This window comes from Brassica napus, chromosome A7 (genome assembly GCF_020379485.1).
Source record: "Brassica napus cultivar Da-Ae chromosome A7, Da-Ae, whole genome shotgun sequence".
Lineage (NCBI taxonomy): Eukaryota > Viridiplantae > Streptophyta > Magnoliopsida > Brassicales > Brassicaceae > Brassica > Brassica napus.
The window spans coordinates 9,026,847-9,046,072 of record NC_063440.1 but is presented as its reverse complement, the minus strand read 5'-3'; the positions used below and the strand labels follow the sequence as shown (position 1 = coordinate 9,046,072).

The window sequence follows — 19,226 nt, the reverse complement described above, 5'->3', positions numbered from 1 at the left end:
AACTATAAAAATTTTCATTTTCTATATATGTTTATTTATTTTTTATTATTTTATTTATTATTTTATTTATATTATAAAACTAAGATAGAAGAGTCTTTTGCCTCTTTAATGAAAAATATATTTGTGAAAATATATCTTTAACAAAGGTAAAAATGAATGTTGATACCAAAATCAAGGCAAAAGTATAATTTCTCCTATGATTAATTACAACCGAGTTTTTAAATATGCTTCAACGATCAAAGTTTTAAAAGGAGTCAAACAGTAATAACATACACTTGCTCCTTCGTTATGATATGGAAAATCTGAAAAAAAATAGTGAGCTGTTAGACACTAACAAGGAACCTAAGTATTCAACGAAGTGTTTTGATTTTCTTTGTTATCGTTAACATTTGCATTTATATGTACATTAATATTGAGTTTCTAGATTTCTTTAAAACAAAGTCACAATAATTTTTGAACTGTAACAGTCACAATATTGTAATGACAAATAACATTTCGCAATATAAAGAAAATGAAGCATGTTGTACCCGTATATAATGTATGCTATGTAATTCTCCCGTTTTCTTGCATTATCATTTTAAGAAAAAATATATTTACGCTAATATTGAGTTTTAGGTTTCTTTCAAACAAAGTCACAATATTGTAATGGTAAATAACATTTTGAAAAGTATATTATGAAAATGGTATAGTAAGTAATTTTTCTGTTTTCATGCATTATATAGTACAAATATTTACAAAATAACTAAATTATAATAATTAGTTAATAATACACTTTCATTTGCTTATAAAATTTATCTGAACTTATATATACATATAACAAATAAAAATATGTTGTTTTATACGATAAAAATCTAAACAGTTTGCTTATTTATTTTTGATGTATATTGGGTGATAGTCATTCTTTCGAACTATAATAAAACTATTTTAGTTTGAAATAGCTGAAATAAAATTAATTTTACATTTAGTTCAATTTTTTTCTTAGTTTTTGAATGTATAATTTATTAGATTTTATTTTTAAATATGAAAAATTTAATTAAAGTGGTATTAGTATAGCCAAGTTTAGAAAACAAATTAGTTTTAATGTAAAAATTACGATCAGATAAGATGATAAAGGATCAATCGACTTATATTACTTAAAATTTTGTTACTAAATAATATTTTAAATAACGTATATATGTAGATATATAATTTCATATTTTTTGTTTTATGTACATTTTTATCTGATCTTGAAAAACATTATAGTTAAAAGAACTTTAAAAAATATTATTAAATAAATAGAACTATAAGAGTTAAAAAAATCTTAATAATGACATTATACATAGCTAGTATTTTAGTTTGTCAAGAATATTACTATAAGACTATAAATGGTCATTCTAAGAATTAATGTGATGGTATGAAACTAACTTTTCAAATAATATTATAGATATTCAAAATTTACTAACTTTTTGAAATCTTTTAACAGAAAAATAGAAACATGGATGAGTTCCAAAAAAGAAAAGAAACATACTGTAGGTGGATAACGATCATGAATATACACGTGATTACTGATTAGGTTACGCATCCGAACATGATGGAGTTCTTCAAGAACTTAGGAGTAAAGATGGAAGTTTCAGACATGTCTTTCTCAGTGAGCCTCGACAATGGCAGAGGTTGCGAATGGGGAAGCCGCAACGGACTTTCAAGCTTGTTTGCTCAGAAGAGAAACATTTTCAACCCCTATTTCTGGCAAATGATTACAGAGTTTTATAAGTTTAATAAAGACGCACTAAAATATATCGAAGAGATGGAGCGTAACCCTGATACCGATCGAAACGAAACCTTAGGAGAGTTTCTCAAGTCTCATGGATACTCTGCCTTGTTTCAAAAGGCTTACTTGGTGAGTTTTGGCATGTTTTTTTACCCCCATAATTTCTTGAGAGACAAGAAATCTTAAATTATGTTGTTGGAACAGGTACCGGCGTGTAGATCCATATGGCCATGCCCACCAGATAGCATCCTTAACTTTTCGGCTTACTCTGTTCTTTCCTTTTGCCGCAACCACCATTTACTTCAGGTTCTTATATAATTCAAAGAGTGCTTTCTAACTTCCATGTCTTAAACCAAAAATAAGAGTGTTCTCTTACTTCGTTTTTCATTTCATCCTCAGATCTTTGAGAGGCCACAATGGCTGACTGTTGCAGGTCGTTCGGAGACTTATGCCGCAAAGGTTCCTAGTTATTACAACTGTATTTATATACTCGTGCATGGTTTGGTTACATATATTACTTGTCGATCAGGTTAGGGCAGAACTGGAGAAACGAGGATGCAAGATTCGAATGAATTGCAATGTACAATCTGTTTCGATATCTGAGGATGGTTGCATCTTAGTAACAACTGAAGATGGATCTCAGGAAGTATTCGATAGGTGTATATTAGCTGTGAACGCACCAGATGCTCTGAGATTGCTTGGAGAAGACGCCACCTCTGATGAAGCCAGGGTTCTTGGTGCGTTCCATTACGCTTACAGGTAAACCTCATACATGTAATAATCTGTATAATTTGCATTATTTAGATTCATTAACATGTCAATGTCCTCGATATGTAGTGATATATATCTCCACCGTGACACTGATCTGATGCCACGGAATCGTGTTGCATGGAGCGCTTGGAATTTCCTAACAAGTTCTGGAAATAAAGCGAGCCTCACATATTGGCTCAATATAATTCAGGTATATTGATGACACGTTTGGATATAAATTTAACCATTATATGAAGAGATTGGAACTGTGTTTTCTTTGCAGAATCTTGGAGAGGAACATGATCCATTCTTTCTTACCTTTAATCCTGAGGTTACCCCAAAGATGACATTGTTTAAGTGGACCAGTGGTCATCCTCTGCCATCTGTTTCTGCTTGGAAAGCTTCACAAGAGCTAAACAACATTCAAGGGAAGCGCGGTCTATGGTTCTGTGGTTCATATCAAGGTAGCGCCTAGATTGTCTATGGTTACCGTTTAAAGAAAACTTTACCCGTTCTACCTTCTTCTTAGAATGTCTTATGGATCTACACGTACACAAAACAGTATTAGAAATTGTGAACTTTTGGTATTTGTCCACAATGTGTGGTTAATCAAAACTTATCCATCAAGACCTATACACATATTTGGCAAGTACACTGGTCTATTTTAACTGAAAAACATAGTAGTTCATTTTCAACAAACAAATCATTTGTGGACAAGTAGCAATCTCTAGCTAGACCCCACCGGATTTAAATTAAACTTGATAGAATGAATAACCCAATTCATTTGGTTCCTTTACCTTTTTGCAGGCTATGGTTGTCATGAAGATGAGATAAAGGCATTCATCACTTCTATAAATAATCCAATTCATTGTTTCTCTTAATAGTTTTTTTGTGTGTAAATTGAAAGTTCGTTAATATTATAAACAGGCTGGTATGGCGGCTGCACAAAGTCTGTTAGGGAAAGAGATGGTTTCTCCTCCGAGCAACCCAAAACATATGGCCCCATCTATAATCGAAAAAGGGGCTCGGTTTTTATTTACTAGGTTCTTGAGACATTTCATATCAACCGGTTGCGTAACGTGAGCAGTCTCCTCTCTCTCTATAATGCAAAGCTTCATATATTTAATGTTACACGTACTTATTAGTAGATCCTAACAGAGTATATGAAGAAGGAGGAACAATGTTCACTTTCAAAGGAAACCATTTGAGATGTAACTTAGAATCTGTCATAAAGATTCACAGTCCTCATTTTTACTGGAAGGTTGGCACGTAGGATCACACCACAAGCAGCTCTTTAACTCGATGAATAACGTTTCTTCCAAAAGCTTTAGTATTATTTTTCCCTACAGGTTATGACACAAGCAGATTTAGGACTTGCCGATGCTTATATAAATGGAGATTTTTCGTTTGCCGATAAAGATTCAGGACTTCTGAATTTGATCATGGTATGGTAGTGTACATGCGCTTATCGAAGAACAGAGATTGAGTAAGAAGGTTCTGACATCTATCTATCTGCTTGATTAAAAACTTGCAGATTCTCATTGCTAACAAAGAATTGAACTCAAAGAACTTAAAACTTTCTAAGAAAAGGTAAGGTTTCAAACATTCAGCTAAGTTAAGATTTCACTTGTCATGTTACATTCTTTTTCTAATGGATTTTGTAGGGGTTGGTGGACACCGATGTTTATGACTGCTGGTTTAACATCTGCAACACAGTTCCTAAAGCATTTCTCTAGGCAGAACACTTTAACTAAAGCTCGAAGGAACATTTCACGTCACTATGACCTTGTAAGTTGTCTTATGCTCACATCCTTTCTGTCTCATGAGGTAGGGTTCTTGATTTACTTTATCACTTGATATTTTTACAGAGCAATGAGCTTTTTGCTCTATTCTTGGATGATACCATGAGTTATTCCACTGCGGTATTCAAGGTGACAATGAGATTTCCTCACTCTTTTTTTTTTTTTTTGCTCTTATGTTATTTTGCTACGAATATAACTCTAATGTTTCTCCATTTAACATTTTAATAGTCAGATGATGAGGATCTGAAAACTGCACAGATGAGGAAAATAAACCTTTTAATTGATAAGGTATAGGATAACATAATCTTCATGATTTTCTCTCGTTTTTACTAAGTACATTTGCATATTTTAGGCTAGAATAGAAAAGAACCATGAGGTTTTAGAGATTGGATGTGGATGGGGAACTTTGGCCATTGAAGTTGTGAAAAAAACTGGATGTAAATACACTGGTATTACACTATCTATCGAACAGCTTAAATATGCAGAAGAAAAGGTTAAAGAAGCTGGACTTCAGGTTTGTGTTGAACCATCCATTGATTGATTTTTTTAATTTATGATCCCACCAAAAGGCTATAACTAAGGATATAACATATGAATCACCAGGATCGGATTACATTTGAGCTTTGCGATTATCGTCAACTATCTGATGCTAAAAAATATGACAGAATCATATCTTGGTAATACATTTATTTCTTCTCTATTGTATAGAACTGCTTAACCTGTTTTATGAGTCTATAACAATAGGTTTCGAATGTTGTTTCAGTGAGATGATAGAACATGTTGGCCACGAGTTTATGGATACATTCTTCAGTCACTGTGAAGCTGCGCTTGCAGAAGACGGCATCTTTGTCTTGCAGGTAACACTTGTTTCTTTCCCTCATATTTCCCTTGGAGCACGTATCATAATAATAGTTCATAACCTTTGATAGTTTTTAATGTTTACCTATTATAACAGTTCATATCGATACCCGAAGAGCGTTACAATGAGTACAGACTAAACTCGGATTTCATAAAAGAATACATATTCCCCGGTGGATGCCTTCCTTCCTTAGCCAGAGTTATTTCTGCCATGGCCTCTTCTTCTCGGTTGAGGTAAAGTCCTTTTTCTTTATCAGAGTTTAGCTTGAAATATATGTATTTTCTCTACTCTCTTCCTAATACCTAAGAAAATACAGCGTAGAAAATGTTGAGAACATTGGGATTCATTACTACCAAACATTGAGATGCTGGAGGAAGAACTTCTTGGAAAATCAAAAGTAAAATCTATATTAAGAACTTTTATTTTTATGGTTGGAATCTTTACATTTGCACTCGTATCCCATAAAAAATATTGTTATTTGTAAACAGAATCTTTACATTTGCACTCGTATCCAATAATTTTTTTTTATATTTGTAAACAGACAAATCATGGATCTTGGATTCGATGATAAGTTCATAAGGACGTGGGAATATTATTTCGACTATTGTGCAGCTGGTTTCAAGACTCTTACTCTTGAAGACTACCAGGTAACACATTAAACATAAACGTAACCATGCCTTTTTTCCTCAGTGTCACTAAACAAGTACTTGATTGAATAGCTTCATCCGTTTGCACAACATTATAGGTAGTGTTCTCACGTCCGGGGAATGTAGCTGCATTTGGAGATCCATTCCATAGCTTCCCTTATGCTCATGGATAAATAAATGTTGAAGAATCCTTTCAACACTTTTTAAGTACCACTCTCATTTCTTGTCTTATTTTCTTATTCAAAATTTGCATGTGAGACATCTGTAAACTTTAAAACAGAAACCTGCGTTCATGATTGATTCTGCATTCTGTACCAATAATCTCGTATGTCTAGACCATATATCAACTTATTCTACATCAAAAAAATCATATATATAAACGCCTCAAATAATGTGTTTTGATTCCTTACTCAAGCTGTTATGGACTGATTCGCTTTCCTATGACCTTGAAAAAAAACTATTATACAACATTAGGCTGCTAATACATGATCTTTAGTAAGAACAGTCTTGGCCTCTTGGTTAGCCTGATAGGTTTCTTCCTTTTTATTATGGCCACTTTTAAGAATCCATATTGCAAGTGATATCTTCAGAATTTACAAAATAGAACATTGAACTTTTAGTCAAATCATAGCTACATGTTATTTTCACTAATATACATTTTCCTAAATTCCAGAATTTCAGAAAACCTATAAAATTATGCAGTCCCAAAATTGTGCTACCGCACTCGTTAATCTTTTTTATATGTCTTTGACAAGTGATAATTCTTTTTTATACTGTCTTTGACAGACGATAACAAGATATTACATGATTTGGTAAGACTGTAACTACTGATTTGATAATCACCTCCTTCCTCCCTTTGGTAAAGAACTTAAATGTCCATCAATGTTGTTTAAACGATCATGCATAAAACCCAAAACCCGTATTTTCAATCCTCTCAGACTCTCTGATATTTCCAAATACGATGAGACCGTAACTAGTGATTTGATAATCACCTCCTTCCCCTCTTTGGTAAAGAAATTAAATGTCCATTCATTAACTATGTTGTTTAAACGATCATGTATAAAACCAAAAACCCGTATTTTCAATCATTCCAGACTCTCTGATATTTCCAAATACAATCCAATCCCCCCTACATTATGTATTCCTATATTATCCCGCAGATCCTGCCGAGTGGACTCCTCAATTTTATATCCAAATTGAATGAAAGATTTATGGAAGATTATCAACTGACCCGACAATGCCTCATATTCCTTTAAGATCCTTGAAATAGTTTGACACTCATGCCTTACAAAAAAATAAGCTATTGTCTGCAAAGAGTAGGTGAGATATCAGAGGATAGGACCTAGCCACTTTCATTTCCATTAGTTGCTTCTCTCTCTTCGCATTTTTAATATCTATGATTAAAGCTTCCGTGCACATGATAAATCTTACTAAAATTTAGGGAGAAGACTTCTCAAGAAAATTTAGTCAAATCCACAAAATTCAAACATTACATAAGTTCAAACATATAACTTTTCACTAAAAGTCTTCCGGTAAGTCTTTGAAGACTTCTCGGGTAGACTTAAATTTTAAGTAGAAAATTTTAAGCGGAAAATTAAAATATAAGCAGAAATTTAAGCGAATAATTAAAATTTAAGCAGAAAACTTAAATTTAATTGAAAATTTAAATTTTAAATTTCATGAAAGTTAAAAGTATATCTTATGATTTAAGAAGACACATTAATAACATGACTTGATATTCTTGAAGATACTTAACACTTTTAAAAGTTAAACACATATTTTGAAGTTGAAAATACAAGTTTTACAAAAACTAACCTAGATGACTTTTGGGGAAGTCATCTCTCATTAGCTAGAAACATTAATAAACATGAATGCTGGTAACATCATAATTATCTCCAGTTAAGTTATGAATTTCATTCAGTAGTCTTAATATTGACTAATATACATGAATTAATGAAATATACACACTCGTTCTTGACCAAGAATTATGAACTTGAGTAACTCTAATAAGCTTATAAATTTTGAAATAAAAAAAATTTAGGATTTTTGGATGAAATGAGAGAGGAAATGAAAGAGAAATGGTTTGTGTGCGTAAAAAATAAAAATAAAAATATGAAGATGTAGATATTGATTTTAGGCGCATTTATAGTTTAAAATTGGTTGTTTATGGTGGTTGGTATATTGAAGATAATGGTAATGTTGTAAATAAAAGAGGAAGATCATGATGATTGAGTAAAACAAGAATTTTCAAAAGAAAAAAAGAAAAGAAAAGAAAAAATATTGACATTTTCATTAATAATTCAAATTTATGGAGTGAATATGAAAAATGAAAGTTCCAAAAAAATTATTGGTTAATTTTACATTTGAATTTTTATTTAGAGTTGTTTTTGCAAAAAACCCCTTATATATAAAAATCATTTTAGACTAATAACTTAACATACATTATTTTAAAGACATAAAATTGTATTTATTTAAATTAAAAATAAATAATATATAATATGTTTTCAGAACATTTTGAAATTAGTGACTATGAAATACTTTTATACAAGATTGAAATTATTAACATATCTTAAATTTTAGATCGACAATTATGATGACAAAGAGAAAAGATCAACAATTATATATTATCTAAATAGTAAATTTTAAAATATAAATTTTGATAAAAATAGTCTCTCACTTTCGAAGCATATATCAGAATCAAGTTATGCTTTTTTTTTGGGTCAAATTATGCTTAATTTAAATTATTATTGTAACAATATTTGTTAAAATTAGGTAGACCAACCATTAACACATCACCATATGAGCAGGCGACGTTGACAAATGTAAGATAGATAATCTTGTCTTTTTGGTCAAGGATTCGATTAATCTTGTTTGATAGTCGAAAAAAATTTGAATTAACCAAACAAAATAATTAAATATTGAACGAACCAAACAAAATAATAATAATTAAATTTTACCAAAATAATAATAATAATTAAATATTGAACGAACCATCTGGACATTACACAGTATTGACTTGTCATATATCCATGCAAATTTTTTAAATACTTTTTAAAAACCAATTGGTTGTGTGCGAAGATCAAGCATAACTATCCCGGATTATGTGGCCATGCTTCTTGACATAAAGCTTTAGAATGAGAATCACGTTATCTATCTGTAATCATTAATGTGAGTCAAATATAAGTCTCTCCTAACTCGCCTTTACCTTCTGCCTAATCACATTATAAGTATTTCCACAAGTCCCATCTTGAGATCAAATCTACTTTGTGCCAGGAAAAGAAGACTAAGGTATTTCTCGTCTACGTTTCATTGATTCCTTTTATCGTCGGTTTTGTCCAATAATTTCAAGAAAATAACTTTTGAATAGGAAATAAAAGGATTAAAATGAAAGTGGCGGTGATCGGAGGTGGAGTAAGTGGGTTAGGAAGTGCCTACGATCTTGCAAGGGAAGATGGAATCAAGGAGGTGGTGTTGTTTGAAAAGGAGGAATCGTTTTTTGGAGGCCATGGTAAAACGATGCGTTTTGAAGGAGTTGATTTAGACATTGGATTCATAGTCTTCAACCCTGTACGTACGCTTGCAGTTATCTTTTTCTAGAATTATTAATTAAATAACCATCCTAGTTTTATAAATGGAAACCGTGATTTTAAGCAATACTACATACAGTATCATTTTGCATAATAACTACATACAGTATCATTTTGCATAATAACTTCTCATTTTAAATATAAGTCTTAACATATACTCCTCCATATTAATGTTTTAAACTTTTCACGCAAAAGTTAAATATATATTTTTATTTATTATTTTTACCAATAAAGTTTCACCACTCATTAGATTATCAATAGGAGTATTTTTTAAATATAGAGAGAGTATTAGGTTTATCATAAATGTAATAGAGTAAACCCTATTTCAAAATAATTAATGTGTGGGTTAAATGCATTACATCTCTCGTAGCTTGTTATGTATGCTCGGGAAGAGACAGCTCAAGGGTTTGACAGGCCATTAGGCCGTTAGTAATGCTTACTATTCACTCAGTTTTTTTAAAATGTCAATTTGACATTTTTTACACTGATTAAAAAATGGTGAAAATGAATTTATATGTTTATTAACTATATATATTTCATATAAAAATTATTTATAAAATTAATGCAATTTGCAATTAGTATTAAACAAAAAATAAATATAATTTGTATTTCAAATTTCAAAATGACACTTTTTGTAAAATAACATTTTTTAAGAAATATAGGGAATCAATACTATTACAAGGGAATGAGTCTAAAAAAATCTATCTATGAAAGTTGTTTGGACTCTTTTATTTAATTCATTATTTTTTGGTCTTACCTTAAATTTAGACTAACTATATGTTACCATATATTTCTCTAACAATAATTTATTCAATTCCTTTATTTATTTAAATCTCACTCCTAAATCCTAATCATTACTATTACTATATTTACCATTTTGATTTTTAATCGTAAAAGCATTGAAACTAATGTTTTATATTATCATTTTTATCATATAATATATGATTTAAAGCAAGATAAATTACAAGACATATATGTGTACATTCTAACTTTCTCTTTCGTTTATAATAAAGTAATCCTATCATATATAAACTTTTCCACTAAAATCTCATATCATATACTAAACTTTCAACCGTCTATAGTTTGATAATATTTTCATATTTAAAAATAAATTTTCTGAATATTCATGTTACTTTCACAAAAATGAAGAAATTCATTGGTTCTATTAAAACTAACCCGACTTCACGATATCAGTATTGATTATTCAAGATTTTGAAAATAATTGGTTTAGATATTATACTTTTATATACTTTTCACTTAAAACCAATCAATACTATTAAAAGGAAAAAAGTTTTAAAAAATCTAATATAAAAAAGTTGTTGGAGTTATGTATAACTATTTATTATTTTTCTGATAATACATTAATCATTCTAAACGTACAATATTTTAAATATTTTTAACAGATCTTAATATTATTTCTAATGATACCTTTACTCAGAAAAATATTTCATCAACCATGTGTTTGTACAATAACGTTAAAATCTATATCAAAAGGTTGTTGGACCTGATATGGACGTAATAAGTCCACATATGGTCGGGTATTTAGGATCCTAAAAGAATTCGAAATATCTAAAAAATCTGAAAAATATCCGAAACACGAAAAGTATTTGAAACTCCAAACAAATACCAAAAAAATTCAAATACCTAAAAATTTAAAATCGTATTCAAAATCTGACACGATGAACTGAAAAATACCCAAAATTTTATCCAAATACGCAAAGTTTTTTTTTAATTTGAAAAATTTACCTGAAATCAAAACTCTAATCGTAAACCAAAAACTTAAAAACAATATCCATAATACCGGAAACATATTCGAAATGTCCAAATATACCTAATAAACACATATTTATGATCGGGTCTAGGGTAGGATCCGGACTTAAATAAAGATCTGCGGATCCAAAAAACCCAATATGTTATCTTCTCTGGACCTGAACTAAACCTATAATTTTGGATCGGTTCGGTTTGTTTTTTTTTTAATCCGGATATGATTCTCATGTCGAAAAGAAACTTACGTAAAAGTGTACATATAAAATCTCAAATAAACTAATTTGTAGATTATATACCTGTTAAAAATTATGTTTTTCGATATAATAAGAATTTGTATTATAATATAATCCAACAACCCCGCGTTTTCCAAGCGCGGATCAAAATCTAGTAATATGTTTAAGCATGGGAACAAAATTACTGCCAATTAAAAAGGTATTAAAAATACTACCAATGAAAAATATGCAAATATAATAGTCAAATTCAATCGTGGGTCTTGTTACAGTGCCGGAGTCACCTAAGAGCATGTTTAATGGAGGATTCTTAGAGTGGGGTTCTTAGTGATATATAAGAATCTATCTCTTAGCTTTTTTAGTTAAAAGTTAAAAAACAAATTCTTATATTCCGATAAGAAATCCATCCTAAGAACTTTCAATTAAACATGCTCTAAGGGGGAGGGGTGTCAAATGATCGATATGAAATCTACAAAATTTAGTTTTTCGTTTTATGTACAAAGTTATTGTTGCCGTGAACTGGTCTAGATCTCTCTTTTGACCCATATGTTTTCAGTTCAAGTCTCATTAGTATACTTTTCAACCTATCTAGAATAATTATAACCCATGTAAAGCTAGATTCTAGCTCCGCCACTGCCTCTCTATACAAAGTAAGTTTGATACGGAACTTTTTTGAGTCACGTGTGTGTTCTTCTTCTTCACTCAGTTAGTAAGGATCAGGTTGAGTCTCTATGTTTCTTGATTCAAGTCTCCGTTAGAAAAAAAAAAAAAAAAAAAAAAAAGTCTCCGTTAGAAAAAATATGATTTATGTTTTAACTAATAAAGTTATTAACTTATTATAGGTTGGTCTAACTCCGAATGAAATTATAGGTCTATAACTTGAAAAATAAATAACTAAGTGCATAGTATTAGAATACACAAGACCAGCCTAAAACATTGTCATACATAAGCCCATTAACCCAGATATTTATGGTTTCTTAGCAAGAGTGATCTATTATATAAGGTGGTGTTATGTCGATGTATGAAGTAACTTTGGCTGCGTTGAATGCAGTCTCTCTTCTCATCTTTATGAATCAATAGAACTCTTTGAATCACTTGAAGGCAACCTACAAATTCTTTCCTTTCTTTATCTTTTTTGCACAATAAAGCTTCTTAAAGCTATTTCAGTTTCATCTTTATGTTCTATCAATAAAGCTCATTTGAGCAAATTTACTTTTGTTTTGAGATTGTCTGGGTTAATAGGCTTATGTATGACAATGTCTTGGGCTGGTCTTGTGTATTTTAATACATAGGCATACCGAATTTAGAAACATTGATAAATAAAATCGATTAGTTATGGTCTGGTGGTAGTAGCTTCCCCCTGATTTGATAACCACTATAAACAAAAGCACGCTTAATGGACTAGTTGGTTTTGGGGTACGGTCCGGATTTCTAATGATGTGTGTAGGCCAAATAATTTGTGTAGGCTGGAAAAAAATTTGGAACCGCAGAACCGAACATGAACCAAACCAAAATATCCAAAACCGGAAACGCACCGGAACTTTCAAATACCCGAATGATTCTTATTTTTCTATATCAGAAATAACCGAACCAAACCGGAGCCGAACCGAGAACCAAACGAATATCTAAATATATAAAAATATTAATTATGTATACATATAACATAACATAACTAAATATATATTTCTAATTTGAAAATTTATTAAAATATCTATAATATTTGAGAGAATTAAAGTGTTATAAAGTATCCGAATTACCCGAAAGTATCTGAAACTATCTAAAAGTATCATGATACTTTTTATCCGTAATATCCATAATAATTAGAAATATCCAAGATTTATATCCAATTCATCCTGATTATTCAATATTTTATACAAAATACATGATATTTAACCCAAATTATCCGAAATAACCGGAACTGGATGAGAACTGATTTTCCGGGTATTTTTTTGTTCTTAGTTTTGCCATCCGAACCGAACTCGAAACTACCCAAACCAAACCAAAAATATGCTGTGTAGTAAATGGATCCTTTAGCTCCCTATTCAACCTACTCGAAATATTCGAACCGAACCAATATCCGAAACGCCCAAGCCTAGATGCGTGTTTGTATCCATTGAATTTGCAGATTCCGATAAGTCGGGCTCCGGTCCTGATTTTCTGAGTACGCCGAATTTAAATTGGCTTTGTCAACATTTGCAATTATATTAATTTACGTACATTAGTATTAAGTTTCTAGGTTTTTGCGAACGAAGTTTCAATATTGAAACAATATATTTTACAAAAGTATGTTATGAAAACGGAACATATATTTAAAATTTACAAACTCTTTTACACTTTTTCTTCTTATCCCATGTAAACGAAACATATAAACTGCATTTAAAAAAAAGTCGAAACATAAGTGGGGTAACGATCATGAATATGCATGTGATTAGGTTACGTGCCCGAACATGATGGAGTTATTCAAGAACTTGGGAGTAGACATTGAGGTTTCAGACATGTCTTTCTCAGTGAGCCTCAACAATGGCAGAGGCTACGAATGGGGAACCCGCAACGGACTTTCAAGCTTGTTTGCTCAGAAGAGAAACATTCTCAACCCCTATTTCTGGCATATGATTACAGAGTTTAAAAGGTTTAAGGAAGACGCACTAAATTATATCGAAGAGATGGAGCGTAACCCTGACACTGATCGAAACGAAACCTTAAGAGAGTTTGTCAAGTCTCATGGATACTCTGCCTTGTTTCAAAAGGCTTACTTGGTGAGTTTTAGCATGTTTTTCCCCATAATTTCTTGAAAGACAAGAAAGCTTAATTTATCTTGTTGGGACAGGTACCAGCATGCAGTTCCATATGGACATGCCCAATAGACAGCGCCCTTAACTTATCAGCTTACTCTGTTCTTTCCTTTTGCCGCAACCACCATTTACTTCAGGTTCTTATATAATTCAAAGAGTGTTTTCCAACTTCCATGTCTTCAACCAAAAATAAGAGTGTTCTCTTACTTCGTTTTTCATTTCATCCTCAGATCTTTGAGAGGCCACAATGGCTGACTGTTGCAGGTCGTTCGGAGACTTACGCCGCAAAGGTTTTAATTATTACAATTGTATTTATATACTCGTGCATGGTTTGGTTACATATATTACTTGTGGATCAGGTTAGGGCAGAACTGGAGCAACGAGGATGTAAGATCCGAACAAGTTGTAATGTACAATCTGTTTCAACATCTGAGGATGGTTACATCTTAGTAACAACCGAAGATGGATCTCAGGAAGTATTCGATAGATGTATATTAGCTGTAAACGCACCAGATGCTCTGAGATTGCTTGGAGAAGACGCCACCCCTGATGAAACCAGGGTTCTTGGTGCTTTTCAATACGCTTACAGGTAACCACATACATTTACTTATCTGTTTAGGTTAAATTATTCAGATTTATTAACATGTCTTCAATGTGTAGTGATATTTATCTCCACCGTGATACTGATCTGATGCCGCGGAATCGTGTTGCATGGAGCGCTTGGAATTTCCTAACAAGTTCTGAAAATAAAGCGAGCCTGACACATTGGCTCAATATAATTCAGGTATATTGATGACACGTTTGGATCGAGTTTACCATAATATGATGAGATTGGAACTGTGTTTTCCTTGCAGAATCTTGATGAAGAACATGATTCATACTTTCTCACACTTAATCCTGAAGTTAGCCCAAAGAAGACATTGTATAAGTGGACCTCTGGTCGTCCTCTGCCATCGGTTTCTGCTTGGAAAGCTTCACAAGAGCTAAACAAAATTCAAGGGAAGCGTGGTATATGGTTCTGTGGTGCATATCAAGGTAGCGTCTGGATTTTCTTTTGTTACTCAAATTCGTTTTAAGAAATTTACTCATTCCACATTCTTTTTAGAAAATATGATGGAACTAGGTGTGTTGCTCCGCATGTGCGGGCACAATAATTTTATAAATATTTTTAAGTAAATGTATTATCATTCAAAGACCATTAGAATAAGTTATTATTCATAAATTTAAATAGTTTAACAATAAATTTAATATCAAAATTTTTATATAAAACAAAAAAATTAACATAGAAATATTTTTACTGCGAATATATAGAAATATCCATATCTTTTAAATATTGATAATAAACTAAATATAAGCATGTGGTAGTTTTTTTTTTGAAACTCAAATATTTTTTATAAATTTTAAAATATACATGAAATTGTAAATTTTAACAGAATATATCAAATATGTAGACTTGTACATGAATTTACATGAACATCCGGATTTGTAATATGAAAATATATGGAAAAGAGAAATTGAAGCAATGTATGTTTATCCTGATTTTTAATAAACTGAGAATATAAGTTTGTAATACAAATTACAAACCATTAGGATATCATATCAAACGATAAAAATATCATCACATCAATAAAGAGCAAACCTAGAGCATAGCGATACATCAATTGTATATTTCTAAACATTTTAATTATAATTATTTTATGATTAACTAATGAAAAATATAATAATTTATTAAGGATACCAACAACTTTAGCGCTCCAACTTTTAATGTGAAAGACTAAAAGATATTTTACAAATAATAATATAAAATGAAATTATACATACACAAATAGTTGTTAGAAACTATTATGTAATTACACGTACACAAGCCTATACATAAATTTGGTAAGTACGTTGGTCTATTTTAACCGAATATGGACTAGTGCGAAAACAGTGTCAATCTCTAGCAAGACCCACCAGATTTAAAATAAAAATGATAGAATTGAGTAACCCTAATCCATGTGAATATTCATTTGGTTCCTTTACAATTTTGCAGGCTCTGGTTTTCATGAAGATGGGCTAAAGGCATTGATCATTTCTATAAAACAATCCAATTCATTGTTCCTCTTAATAGTTTTCTTTTGTGTAAACTGAAAGTTTGTTTATATTCTAACAGGCTGGTATGGGGGCTGCACAAAGTCTGCTAGGGAAAGATATGGTTCCTCTTCTGAGCAACCCAAAACATATGGTCCCATCTCTAACCGAAAAGGGGGCTCGGTTTTTATTTACTAGATTCTTGAGACATTTCATATCAACCGGTTGTGTAACGTGAGCACTCTCCTCTCTCTATAATTCCTGGCTTCATTTGCATAACAGTTCTTCAATATTACATATAATTATTTGTAAATTTTAACAGAGTATATGAAGAAGGAGGAACAATGTTCACTTTCAAAGGAAAGGATTTGAGATGTAACTTAGAATCTGTCATAAAGATTCGCAGTCCTCATTTTTACTGGAAGGTTGGCACGTAGGATCACACCATGTTAGAAGAGCTCTTTAGAACTTGAAACATTGATGATTTTTTTCCCACAGGTTATGACACAAGCAGATTTAGGACTTGCCGATGCCTATATAAATGGAGATTTTTCGTTTGTTAATAAAGAAACAGGACTTCTCAATTTGATCATGGTATGGTAATGCACTTATTGAAGAACTGAGATTGAGTAAGAAGCTTCTGACATCTATCTATCTTCTTGATTAAAAACATGCAGATTCTCATTGCTAACAGAGAATTGAACTCAAAGAACTTAAATCTTGCTAAGAAAAGGTAAAGTTTCAAACATTCAGCTAAGTTATAATACAAGATTTCACTTTTCATGTTACATTCCTTTTTTTTAATGGATTTTGTAGGGGTTGGTGGACACCGATGTTTATGACTGCTGGTTTAACATCTGCAACACAGTTCCTAAAGCATTTCTCTAGGCAGAACACTTTAACTAAAGCTCGAAGGAACATTTCACGTCACTATGACCTTGTAAGTTGTCTTATGCTCACATCCTTTCTGTCTCATGAGAAACCATTTTTTCTTGTGTAGGTAGGGTTTTTGATTTACTCTCTCACTTGATTTTTTACAGAGCAATGAGCTTTTTTCTCTATTCTTGGATGATACCATGAGTTATTCCACTGCGGTATTCAAGGTGACAATGAGATTTTCCTCACTCTTTTTTTTTTTATTTTTGCTCTTATGTTATTTTGCTACGAATATAACTCTAATGTTTCTCCATTTAACATTTTAATAGTCAGACGATGAGGATCTGAAAACTGCACAGATGAGGAAAATAAACCTTTTAATTGATAAGGTATAGGATAACATAATCTTCATGATTTAGAACATGATTTTCTCTCATTTTTACTAAGTACATTTGTATATTTTAGGCTAGAATAGAAAAGGACCATGAGGTTTTAGAGATTGGATGTGGATGGGGAACTTTAGCCATTGAAGTTGTGAAAAAAACTGGATGTAAATACACTGGTATTACACTATCTATCGAACAGCTTAAATATGCAGAAGAAAAGGTTAAAGAAGCTGGACTTCAGGTTTGTGTTGAACCATCCATTGATTGATTTTTTTATTTATTTATGATCCCACCAAAAGGCTATAACTAAGGATATAACATATGAATCTCCAGGATCGGATTACATTTGAGCTTTGCGATTATCGTCAACTATCTGATGCTAGAAAATATGACAGAATCATATCTTGGTAATACATTTATTTCTTCTCTATTGTATAGAACTGCTTAACCTGTTTTATGAGTCTATAACAACAGTTTGGAATGTTGTTTCAGTGAGATGATAGAACATGTTGGCCACGAGTTTATGGATACATTCTTCAGTCACTGTGAAGCTGCGCTTGCAGAAGACGGCATCTTTGTCTTGCAGGTAACACTTGTTTCTTTCCCTCATATTTCCCTTGGAGCACGTATCATAATAATAGTTCATAACCTTTGATAGTTTTTAATGTTTACCTATTATAACAGTTCATATCGATACCCGAAGAGCGTTACAATGAGTACAGACTAAACTCGGATTTCATAAAAGAATACATATTCCCCGGTGGATGCCTTCCTTCCTTAGCCAGAGTTATTTCTGCCATGGCCTCTTCTTCTCGGTTGAGGTAAAGTCTTTTTTTTTTATCAGAGTTTAGCTTGAAATGTATTTTCTCTACTCTCTTCCTAATACCTAAGAAAATACAGCGTAGAAAATGTTGAGAACATTGGGATTCATTACTACCAAACATTGAGATGCTGGAGGAAGAACTTCTTGGAAAATCAAAAGTAAAATCTATATTAAGAACTGTTATTTTTATGGTTGGAATCTTTACATTTGCACTCGTATCCCATAAAAATGTTGTTATTTATAAACAGACAAATCATGGATCTTGGATTCGATGATAAGTTCATAAGGACGTGGGAATATTATTTCGACTATTGTGCAGCTGGTTTCAAGACTCTTACTCTTGAAGACTACCAGGTAACACATTAAACATAAACGTAACCATGCCTTTTTCCTCAGTGTCACTAAACAAGTACTTGATTGAATAGCTTCATCCGTTTGCACAACATTGTAGGTAGTGTTCTCACGTCCGGGGAATGTAGCTGCATTCGGAGATCCATTCCGTAATTTCCCTTCTGCTCATAATTAAATAAGAGTAGAAGAATCCTTTCAACACTTTTTAAGTACCACTCTCATTTCTTGTCTTGTTTTCTTATTCAAAATTTGCGTGTGAAAGCATCTGTAAACTTAAAAACATAAAACTGCGTTCATGATTGATTCTGCCTTATGTACCAATAATCTCGCATGTCTAGACCATATATCAACTTATTCTACATCAAAAAATCATACCCGCCTTAATTAAATAATGTGTTTTGATTCTTTAGTCGAACTGTTATGGAGTGATTCACCTTTTAAAAAACTATTATACAACATTAGGCTGCTAATACATGATCTTTAGTAAGAACAGTCTTGACCTCTTGGTGGGTAGTTCGCCTTTTGTTAGGTTTCTTCCT

The 19,226-nt window shown here is 31.6% G+C and overlaps 3 protein-coding genes across 3 annotated transcripts; all 3 read left to right on the top strand.

Moving 5' to 3' along the window:
* The first annotated feature begins 1,567 nt into the window (after positions 1-1,567).
* On the top strand, positions 1,568-2,972 carry LOC111198411. Its single transcript, XM_022689326.2, has 6 exons — positions 1,568-1,876; positions 1,952-2,053; positions 2,147-2,206; positions 2,277-2,506; positions 2,585-2,708; positions 2,781-2,972. The coding sequence occupies exons 1-6, from the start codon at positions 1,568-1,570 to the stop codon at positions 2,970-2,972; spliced, it is 1,017 nt and encodes a 338-aa protein (XP_022545047.2).
* LOC106355095 (tuberculostearic acid methyltransferase UfaA1-like) lies at positions 2,786-6,105 on the top strand. The gene is made up of 15 exons (XM_022689509.2): positions 2,786-2,961; positions 3,305-3,576; positions 3,656-3,758; positions 3,847-3,942; positions 4,032-4,087; positions 4,162-4,285; positions 4,366-4,428; positions 4,528-4,587; positions 4,652-4,813; positions 4,903-4,976; positions 5,063-5,156; positions 5,255-5,391; positions 5,475-5,555; positions 5,700-5,805; positions 5,904-6,105. The coding sequence occupies exons 2-15, from the start codon at positions 3,431-3,433 to the stop codon at positions 5,976-5,978; spliced, it is 1,377 nt and encodes a 458-aa protein (XP_022545230.2). The 5' UTR covers positions 2,786-2,961; positions 3,305-3,430; the 3' UTR covers positions 5,979-6,105.
* A 2,786-nt stretch (positions 6,106-8,891) lies between these two features.
* Positions 8,892-19,076, top strand: LOC106357883. Its single transcript, XM_048736568.1, has 23 exons — positions 8,892-9,093; positions 9,173-9,372; positions 13,822-14,145; positions 14,217-14,318; positions 14,412-14,471; positions 14,541-14,770; positions 14,842-14,965; positions 15,036-15,216; positions 16,214-16,242; positions 16,334-16,485; positions 16,574-16,676; positions 16,750-16,845; positions 16,929-16,984; positions 17,068-17,191; positions 17,292-17,354; positions 17,457-17,516; positions 17,593-17,754; positions 17,847-17,920; positions 18,006-18,099; positions 18,198-18,334; positions 18,414-18,494; positions 18,585-18,690; positions 18,788-19,076. The coding sequence occupies exons 2-23, from the start codon at positions 9,190-9,192 to the stop codon at positions 18,860-18,862; spliced, it is 2,616 nt and encodes an 871-aa protein (XP_048592525.1). The 5' UTR covers positions 8,892-9,093; positions 9,173-9,189; the 3' UTR covers positions 18,863-19,076.
* The last annotated feature ends 150 nt before the right edge of the window (positions 19,077-19,226 follow it).

Bases quoted from the DNA above. Each gene is read 5' to 3' on its own strand.
- LOC106355095 (XM_022689509.2), top strand. From the start codon at position 3,431: ATGGCGGCTGCACAAAGTCTGTTAGGGAAAGAGATGGTTTCTCCTCCG. The intron at 3,943-4,031 runs GTATGGTAGTGT...AAAAACTTGCAG, and splicing joins GACTTCTGAATTTGATCATG to ATTCTCATTGCTAACAAAGA. The intron at 5,157-5,254 runs GTAACACTTGTT...CTATTATAACAG, and splicing joins ACGGCATCTTTGTCTTGCAG to TTCATATCGATACCCGAAGA.
- LOC106357883 (XM_048736568.1), top strand. From the start codon at position 9,190: ATGAAAGTGGCGGTGATCGGAGGTGGAGTAAGTGGGTTAGGAAGTGCC. The intron at 17,192-17,291 runs GTAAGTTGTCTT...GATTTTTTACAG, and splicing joins TTTCACGTCACTATGACCTT to AGCAATGAGCTTTTTTCTCT. The intron at 18,495-18,584 runs GTAAAATCTATA...ATTTATAAACAG, and splicing joins AACTTCTTGGAAAATCAAAA to ACAAATCATGGATCTTGGAT.
- LOC111198411 (XM_022689326.2), top strand. From the start codon at position 1,568: ATGATGGAGTTCTTCAAGAACTTAGGAGTAAAGATGGAAGTTTCAGAC. The intron at 2,054-2,146 runs GTTCTTATATAA...TTTCATCCTCAG, and splicing joins GCAACCACCATTTACTTCAG to ATCTTTGAGAGGCCACAATG. The intron at 2,207-2,276 runs GTTCCTAGTTAT...CTTGTCGATCAG, and splicing joins CGGAGACTTATGCCGCAAAG to GTTAGGGCAGAACTGGAGAA.